The following is a 9,936-nucleotide window of genomic DNA, read 5'->3' as shown; positions in this document are numbered from 1 at the left end:
TTGTGCAGTTAAAGTTTATATGGTAACTATAATAATGGTAATAATGACTGTCTGTCATTACAGCTTCAGGATTCTCTCCAGATGTTTTAGCAGGAGTATATGTTTGATTTATTGCTTTCTGTGTTGTTGTTGGTGTGGTTTTTATGCTGGTGATTGGAGGTGTAACTGCTTGTGTGATTTACTGCTGCCACAGAAGAATCACACGAGAAGAACAGAATAGCAAATATCACATTCAGCTGGTTTAATAAAACAATATGAGATTTGTTACATAAGAGATGTAGAGATGTGCATTTTTATTCTAGTTAACCAACGTAATGTGTGTTTGTTGTTGTTGTTCAAACAGACATCAGGATACAGTACACTAATCGGGTAACTAACTGTCACTATGAGCACTAAATCTGATTTAGATATGATCACACATAAGCACTTCTGAACTGACATTTACACAGACTGTTTAATGCTGCTCATAAATGCTAGTAAAATAACAAAAGCAAAAAACTAATTGTTAAATGTAAACTAAAATTACAAAGAAAATGATTCAAAATATTAATAAAACTTTTATTTTTTATTTTTCTTCCAGGGGATATAGAAGAAATGATGTAGGGGAATGATGCTTAGTTGATGACTTCTGCCTAATCCAACCTCTCCTGTTCGCACTGAGATATCACTGTAACATGTTTTATTATTTTGATTCTTTAAATGATGTGCAGATAAGAAACTAAAGAAGAGGATGAATGTCACATTGCTAACATGAAGATATTTTCATCACAACACCAGATTTCAGTATTTCCTAAAATGACTGATATAATAGAACTGACTGTTGACACAAATGCCTTGCCAAGATGCAGGCGCTCTTCACAGAATATGTGCATGAATATGCAAAAGAGTGTTTGAGGCAGCTATCAATGAAATAACACACAGTTACTGAACTGAGAAATGTTACAGCACACAAATTTGTAATGACGATCAATTTCACATTTTTATTTTTCCCCTATAATCTTCATATATTTGTTCTGTATGTTTTATTGTGAGGTATAAAATTTGAATACAGTATTTTTGGACATTTTTTGTTTTGTCTTTAAAGTGCCTTAACCCACATAAAACACTAAAAAGGAGGGGAACTTTCATCTGATCCAGTAAATACGAGTCAGTGGGAGTTTGTGCAGCAGTAATTATTTTTAAGTTTAACTAAGCTAATATTAAGTCAGGATGTGAGTGTCCGTTGTGTGTCTACATCTAAAGTGTGATTTTAACATTAATGCACTAAACTTTACTCATATTTTTGGAATATTCTTGATTATGACACTAGATGGCGCGCTAGACTACAGCATATGTACAGATTTATCCAGGTCCTGTTCATGAAATACCAGGAGGTTTATAATAAGCACATGCTGTGTTATGCAAAAATGTACACAGTTTGTAAACAGCAGCAGTTATTATAGACCTAGTGATTGCTATCTCAGTAAAACAAGTATTCTATCAGAGGCCACTGTCCTCAAAAAAGGAAATTGGAACAATTCTGAAAAACACAACATTTCAACACAAAAGGTGCTTTTTCACGCCACACTCCAAAAAAAAAAAAAAAAAAAAAACTTGTAAAAGTGTTTGAGAACATGAATGTCACATGTTGTCATTCTGAGGCCTGTTGCACGAAGCATTTCGGTTTTAACCCAGGTACGTTGGTGTTTAGTTTGTGCTATGAAACTATGAAATTTTGGACTCAAGAAGGTGGGTTGGTTTTCAGTGAGTTTTGTCATCATGGTAACTTAAACTATATGCTAGATGATAGTAATTGATCAATATTTCATAATGAAAGTTAGATAAATTCCCTTAAGATGAGATCATATGACATTTTAGTTGACAGTCAGAGAATAAATGTATTTGAACAATGTATGTTCATGTGGTGAGAAAAAAAATAAATAAATATAGACATCCAGTCAGAAAATAAATGTGAAAAAGAAAAGGTGTGATGCATGAACTCTAATAATTCCAGTAGATATTTAATCATCTTCTTGGGGGGACATTTTCATACACAGGCTGCTCCTTTGGTTTCTGCAAAGAAACACAAACACAATCAGAATTCTGCTGATGTGACTAACATTGTTTTCTCTGCAAAGTTTAATCTACTGTTTTGTTTTGAAAACTACTACTACAGAACAGACGCTAACATGGAGTAGTAAGAGGAAATGATATCAATCTTGTTCATCACATGACTTGTTAACTAGTTAAATCATCAAGCTGATTACAGATTATTACTGAAGGCTGGTCAGCCAATGCACTGAGAATGACTGTCTTTCCCAGGACCAAAGATAGTTGTTTGTTACCAATGGCTGCTAAAGCATCATTTCACCTCAGAGAATCATGAACCGAAGAGCAGCTGCAGCTCAAGACCAGACTTCAGCACAAGCCACATGGCTTAACAACTCTGTATCCAACTTTCTTTTCAATGCAAAACTAATCTTATAAAACTGACTTTGTACGGGTTATTTGAGAATAAAAAGCCAGTTTATTTAGGGACCAAGCACTAAAGGTGTGTAGGCACCTGTTGTCTCCATTTGTTTTCCTATTCCTCCTCCGCTCATGAAGTCTATGGCAGCCCATAGAAAGTCTTGTGGGAAAGTTGTGTGAAATTTGGCACACAAATATAAGACAGTCTCAACATTAAGCAAAGTAAATTTGGAGTATATAACTCAAACTCTCTAGCACCACCAACAGGCCAAAAATAGCATGCATGTTTCTGAGTGCAATTTAGGATTTTACAAAAAACAAAAACATCTACTTTTTTAAACTCTTCCTAGACCCCTTTGTCAGATTTTCACCAAAATATGCTCAGATCATATTCAGACTGTTATGTAAAAAAATAAAATAAATAAATAAATAAAAAAGTACAAGTTTTTTGACAGACCAAACCATTTTTTTTTGTAAATCCCTGTAACAAATTTGTCAAAGTTTGAGCAAAAATGAATGTGAGGCTATATCTCTGCAAAGCTTTAGCAGATTCAGACCAAAATTGGTGTGTGTTATATGGAGCATAACTTAAAGTAACACGAACAGTTTCAGCACAGTGCCACCTACTGATCAAAAGGTAAACAAATGGACTTTTTACAATCTTACCATTTTTCCTTTTGTTGGTTTAAACAATGCTGGTTCGGATCTGTCTTCCACTTGTGTCTGGACTGTATTAACAGTTTAAATATTATATCAAAATTTATGTTTTAAAAAAGATAAATATTTGTACAGATTTATTGCTTGTTCTGCTGACCTGTTTTTCTACATTTCCAGTAGATGCAGCACATCACGACTGCAGCTACAATCAACAGAGACCCAGCGGCAGCAGAAATCAGCACGATGTAAAATAAAGTTAGGCCCTGATCTGTAATGGACAAAATTTACCATTAATGTAAATTCATATGTTCATCTGATCTACAAGAAGCACTGAAACATCAACAATGTATAACTAAGAGATCAGTTTAATAACAAAAATATTAACACCAACAAACCTGCAACGTGTGTGACAGAGTTTGCTGATGTTCAGATGTTGAGTCTGGTTGCTGATGGGATTGATGAGCACACAGCTGTAGCTGTTTTTATCCTGATATTCCACCTCCAGAGGTAGAGAGAGACTGATGCTGAGATTAGACACACTGATGCTGGACAATAAACTGTTTCCTTTGTACCAGGAGAGAGTCACATCACTTACATTCACCACTGAACACACCAGTGAACATTTCTGCTGTGATGATGATGATGATGATGATGAACAATCTCTGGTAATGTCAGGAATAAGCAGATGAGCTAGGAAACAAGAGAATGAACAGAAATATGGAAAATTACAATTTGTGGTGCTGTTAATTACCATAAAAATTGTATTTCCAATTGTCAAATAGAAAAGCAAAAATGTCTCAAGGTTACACATGTAACCATGGTTTCTCGAGGGAACGAGACGCTGCATCGAAAATGCTATGGGGAACGCCTTTAGCGTGAGCGACTCTGAATATCGTGTGCAATCTGTCCAATGGAAGAGCGTGACATCACGGACGGGGAGACATAAGCGACCAGGAAGGTGTAAAAGAACATGCCGCGCAGCTGGCATCAGCTTAGAGGAAAGAAGCAAGCACTGGCAGGGGTGCTGGGAGTAAGGCCTCGAGACGCAGCATCTCGTTCCCTCGAGGAACCATGGTTACATGCGTAACCTTGAGACGTTACTCTTCAGGAACTCAAGCTGCTTCGAAAACGCTATGGGGAACGAGGTGCCCATGCCGCCAGACTTCCAAATCCCGAATTTCCACCTCAGGGCGTACAGTTTTCTCGTTAAGGGAGCTCTGGATTGGAGGATGGCCTCAACAACCTCGGTTGAGAGACCGGATGCTATGAGTTGTGCCCCCTTAGGGGCCACACCCACAGTTTCCACAACTCCGGGCAAGAGTGAATTGTCATTTCCTGCGCCTGTGAGAGCAGATCTGTCCTGATCGGAATCTCCCATGGAGAGACGTTGAGGAGCGAGATCAGATCTGAGAACCATACTCGGCCTGGCCAGAACGGGGCTACTAATAGAAGACAAACCCCGTCCTGGCGTACTCTCAACAGAACTCCCAGGAGCAGAGCGATCAGAGGAAAAGCGTACAGATGAAACCTCTGCCAAGTCTGTACCATAGCGTCCAGTCCCAGGGGAGCTGGATGAACTAGAGAGAACCAGAGGGGACATCGCAATGTCTCTTGAGTCGCGAAGAGGTTCACCTGAGCCTGGTCAAAAATTCTCCATATCTGCTTCACCCCCTCCATATATTCACCCCCAGGAATATATACTGCTCTGAGTGAGAGGAGTTTGTCCTGGGACAACACAAGGATCTGGTGCGCCAGCTTGTACAAGGGTCACGAACGCAGACCTCCCTGGTGGTTGATGTAAGAGACCAACGATGTGTTGTCGGTGCGCATGAACACATGATGACCTCTCAGGTCTGGGAGGAAGTATTTTAATGCTCGATACACAGCCAGCATCTCTAGACAATTGATATGCCATGTCAGATTACGACCACTCCACAGACCGCAGGCAGGGTGGCCACTCCTGACCAAACCCCAGCCAGGGAGGGACGCGTCCATCGCTAGAGTTACACGGCGACAAGGAGCTCCCAGCACCGCGCCCTGATTCAAGAACCAAGGTTTCTTCCACATGTCTAAGGCACAGAGGCATCGTCACGTGACCTTGATTAAGCTAAAATCAACCAATCGTCTATATAATTTAGTATGCGGATGCCCTGCAGTCGCAGTGGAGCCAGAGCAGCATCCACACACTTCGTTAACGTGCGGGGTGAGAGTGCAAGGCTGAACGGAAGTACTCGATATTGGTATGCTTCATCCCCCAAAGCGAACCTCAGAAACTTCCTGTGTTGTGGAAGGATGGAGACATGGAAGTATGCGTCTTCCCCACCCCGGTCTACCCCAGTAAGGGCCGCCCTCTGAAGTCCTGAGCCCCTCATGTCAGGACTTCTTGGCCGAGGACTTCTTTGCTTCGATAACTGCCCTAAGATCTAATTTGGGCTGGAGGATCCCTGGCCCAGATCTGTTTTTGAGCCTCTCTGTATGAGGAGCTGGTATGCGGAGGGGGCATCTCCCACCCAGATACCCCACAAGAGTGACGAGGGAGGAACTTTTGGAATGCCGCCGCTTGCCTGTGTGCCTCCTGGTACCTGTCAACGACCGAGTTGACTGCGTCGCCGAACAGGCCAGAAGGCTGAAGCGGGGTGTCAGTGAGGCAGACCCTTTCTTTCTCTTTCATATCAGACAGGGTTAGCCATAAGTACCTCTCCGCGGCCACTCAGAGATCAGCATTCCGCCTTAATTCACTGATGCCTTAGAACTTTCTCTCCCTCGTCTAGCTCTTTTAGCAGATTGGCTTGGTATGCCTGTAACACTGCCATAGTGTGCAGACATGCATCAGCCTGGCCTGCTGCCACATACCCTTTGCCCACCAAAGCTGACGTTGTTCTGAGCAGCTTGGAGGGCAACACCGGAGTCTTCAGAGACGATGCAGCCCTGGGGAACAGATAGCTCACAAGTGTCTGTTCCAACCTGCTTTCCCAGCCCCGCCACATTGCCATAGTGATCTGATGCGGGGACGAAGAGGCGGGCTGAAAATGGCCGATTTCACAATCTAGCATTCTCGTCATGTAGATCAGCAAAAAAAAGAAAGGAAGGCTCCAGTGTGAAGGTGGTTGCCTCGTCCGCAGAAAGCATTCGTCAAGCTTGCTTTTCTGTTGTTCAGACTGTTTTTCAGCTGGCCAGTCGATGGTGAGCTTGGCCACCATGCAAGTCACCACCTCTAAAAGCTCCTCATACTGGGGCGACTGGGGTGGCGAATCCCCTTCGACACTCTCCACATCCACCTCAGATTAAGGCTCCAAATGGTTTATAAAGCATGAAATCAGATGTTGTCTGTAACCTTTAAACATTCCTATCCCAAGGATTGGGCGCCGGATCTGGCAGTTGAGGAAGGAGATAGGGACTCGCCCATCTCCATTCCCTCCATCAGATCCACCTACGAACCCCACGAGTGCAGCTGCCGCTCTGCCTTGGCAGAAGTGGAGCCAGACCCGTGGGGAATGCCGGCAAAGTGTCCACATTGGCAATTGTTCACAAAGCGGAACCTCGAGAGCTGACTCAGCGTGCTTCGATCCCAGGCAGACCACGCACAGACTGTGTGTATCTCCGCTCATTATATAGCGCGGGCAGCGAGGAACACACAGTCTGAAGCGCTCTGGTATTGCCCTTCAAATGCTTTGTCTTTGACTTGCTCTTAGACATTTTTTGAGCTTATAAGGACAGACAACACCAAATAAGACTCACAAGACAGACTGATAACGTGCACAAACAGAGTGCTTGCTGAAAGACGAGAAAGCTGATGCCAGCTGCGCAGCGCGTGATTTTATAGCTTCCTGGTCGCTTACGACACCCTGTCTGTGACGTCACACCCTTCCAATGGACAGATTGCACATGATATTTAGAGTCGATCACACTAAAGGCGTTCCCTATAGCATTTTCAGTGCAGCTCGAGTTCCTGAAGAGGAATCTGGGTTATCCATTGAAATGCTGACGATGGAGGTTTACACTGTTTTCAGTCCCCCATTCACTTTCATTTTAAGTGCCTCACTGTAATATCCATTAAAAAAGAGATGACTCAGAATTGTTTGTGTGTATGTGTTAATATTCTACAAATGCAGTCAAATAATATTTTAAGCTCTCTTAAGCGTTTATTCTTTTAATTGAACAAGAATATGTGAGCATTTGGACAAATGATCTTTACTCACCATAAACAGAAATATTGAATGTGTTTGATGTCAGTCTAGCTCCACTTATCTTTACTTCATAAACTCCAGAGTGTTGAGTTGTGATGTTTCTGATGGTCAAAGATCCAGTCTGATTGTCCAGCTTCAGTCTGTCTCGGAATCTCTCGTCAGGACCATTATATGTAAAGAAGATTCCAGCATCTCTACTGATTTCAGCTATCAGAGACTTATTGGATCCAAATGTCCACAGTATGTCACTCATCTTCATGTATTTCAATAAGATCAGTGTGTAGAGTGACAAATCAGATGTTGTCTGTAACAATCAAAAAATAACATAATAACAGTAACATATATGTCACAGATTAAGGCTCCAAATGGTTTATAAAGCATGAAATCAGATGTTGTCTGTAACCTTTAAACATGAGCTGAAGAATAGGATCAGAGACGCTAAAGAAAGCTGATATACATGAACAGACAATATGAACCAGTTATTTGGTCTTTAGTGTGTTTTATCTGCTTGTAGAGTAATATAAATATGTTACATGAAATGTAAATTACAGCAGAGTAAAACTACAAGTTTAATTCCTCTTGACACTTTAAATAAATTAATATTTAATAAATTGACACATTTCGTATTTGTATTTGGCTCATTAAAACAGGATAAACAGCAGAAGTGTTATAATGTGAAACAGGAAGAAATTAGGCCATAAAAATATATTTGTAACTTACAAATCAGACACCAGCTGCACAAACTGAACAAACCAAGCGTGTGAATCATTTTCTTCAGTTGTTCAGTGAAAAGTCTGTTGCAATTAGAATATCTGCTGATAAAAATCAATCTGATCTGAACCCTGCCACGACAGAGTTTGGCCCTCCTAGTTCACACACACCCACGCAAAGAATCTCTGATGTGTGGTGTGATAATCTGTATGTTTACACTTTTGTTTGGGGACAAATTCTCACCATTAACTATGACTCTTGTCTCAAAAGTAACTCCTAATTTGGTGCTAATTAATAGTTTGTAAGGTAGTTAAGTTTAGGTATGATATAAGATTTAGGGATCTAAAATATTGTCATGCAGAATAAGGCATTAATATGTGCTTTATAGGTACTAATAAACAATAATAAACACACATACTAATAAATTATGCAAACATTGGATTAATCAACCTGCATTTCATGATCTTTGGATATTTCAAATCTTATGGATATTAAAGTGGTTTTATAATCATTCAATTGTTGTAAATGGCTAAGATCCTCTCACTTTGCCAATCTTACTGAGCTGTGACATATGCAGCTGAGTTTCTGAGACAAAATGAAACATGCTGTGGTCAGTTTTCTTCAGAAATGATCTGATTTGATCTGTTAGGTGGACAAAGATCTTGTGCAACACAGTGGCTGTTCTGTTTCATCTGTGTTTAGTTTGTTGGTGAAGGGCTTCTTCCTGTGCTGTGGTTAATAAGCTTAGAGTCACAGTATGACTTCTCTCCTACACTGAACAATCAAATGAATGAAAACCAGCCAGAGGTTACTTGAATCAAGTAAAATATCAGCATGACTTTGAAATATCAGACAGAAAAGAGAACATCTATCTAATATCTGATCGTCAAAGACACAAGAAATAGCTACTAAGCATTTTTTTATACATTTATACTTATAATGTATAGTTTGTACAGTATGTGATGTTAAATTGTGTGTATAATTTTCACTATCTTCAGTTCTTTTGTGCACTGCCTCATTTGCACACTTTCTGCCTTTACCTCGAGGCTACAAGTGAAAGTTGTATTGTTTATTATGCGTACCTACATGACTTGATTGCTAGTTTAAATCTATTTGGACGAATGGGCATGTTTTCCGGGATTTGTGATATCACAAAGATCGACGAATGGGATGAGACCTTATTGAGCTGCACTAGAGAAGACAACGAGGGTTATCACTATGTCAGAGACACGCTAGCTTTCCCAAGACAGACAAACTTAGAGTGGTTACAATCATCTGGGTTTAAAATCGCGCTCAACCAAATCACAACACACTTCCCCAGCTAACCAATCACAAGTACATTTAGTAATTTCCGAAGGCGGGCCGCTTCATTTGATACAGGAACTGTGTGTTTTTTCGAACAACCTAGTATAAGAGCCTGTTTCCAGTACACACCCCCAAAACAAAATCAAGACTTTGCAAAAGAGCATAAAACCTGAACTAAGATATTTTTGATGCAATCCGTGAGCTCTATGACCCTCCTATTATAGACAGCAAGGGTCCTTACACAATCAAGGTCCAGAAATGTAGCAAGGAGATCGGTAAAATAATCCGTGACATCAGGGGTTCAACTGTAATTTTACGAAGCTACGAGAATACTTTTTTTTGTTTTGCCAAAAGAAAAAAAACTGAATGCAAACAGCATGCCACAGCTGACACAGAACAGCATACCTATCTGCGTTCAGTGGTATATTCTCCAAAGTAGTATGCTAGGGTGACACAGAGAAAGATGAATGAATTCACCAGAGGTCTTACAGATTTAGAACAACATGAGGTTGAGTAATTAATGACAGAATTCTCAGTTTTGGGTGAACTAACCCATTTAAGCGCACACAAATTCTAAAATCAAATCTGTGTGTACAAACAATTTATAAATGAGGCTCCATGTTTTGTG

The 9,936-nt window shown here is 40.5% G+C and overlaps 1 protein-coding gene and 1 long non-coding RNA gene across 2 annotated transcripts; both read right to left on the bottom strand.

The window, feature by feature from the left end:
- Positions 1–1,903: 1,903 nt before the first annotated feature.
- Positions 1,904–3,376, bottom strand: LOC122144864. The gene is made up of 3 exons (XR_006159881.1): positions 3,263–3,376; positions 3,115–3,176; positions 1,904–2,052 (listed from the first exon to the last, which is right to left on the bottom strand). It is a non-coding gene; the product is annotated as an uncharacterized LOC122144864 (long non-coding RNA).
- A 76-nt stretch (positions 3,377–3,452) lies between these two features.
- Positions 3,453–7,545, bottom strand: LOC109047466 (SLAM family member 9-like). The gene is made up of 2 exons (XM_042756084.1): positions 7,305–7,545; positions 3,453–3,795 (listed from the first exon to the last, which is right to left on the bottom strand). Exons 1-2 carry the CDS (start codon positions 7,543–7,545, stop codon positions 3,458–3,460), a joined length of 579 nt encoding a protein of 192 aa, XP_042612018.1. The 3' UTR covers positions 3,453–3,457.
- Positions 7,546–9,936: the final 2,391 nt, after the last annotated feature.

The sequence above is a fragment of the Cyprinus carpio genome, unplaced genomic scaffold (genome assembly GCF_018340385.1).
Source record: "Cyprinus carpio isolate SPL01 unplaced genomic scaffold, ASM1834038v1 S000006791, whole genome shotgun sequence".
Taxonomy (NCBI): domain Eukaryota; kingdom Metazoa; phylum Chordata; class Actinopteri; order Cypriniformes; family Cyprinidae; genus Cyprinus; species Cyprinus carpio.
The sequence above is the reverse complement of the archived record's forward strand: the minus strand, read 5'-3'. Positions and strand labels throughout refer to the sequence as shown.

What these genes read in the sequence shown, in the direction of transcription:
- LOC109047466 (XM_042756084.1), bottom strand. Translation starts at nt 7,545, where the DNA reads ATGAGTGACATACTGTGGACATTTGGATCCAATAAGTCTCTGATAGCT. An exon ending in ATTCAATATTTCTGTTTATG is followed by an intron (nt 3,796 to 7,304) that starts GTGAGTAAAGAT and finishes CTTGTTTCCTAG; the next exon opens with CTCATCTGCTTATTCCTGAC.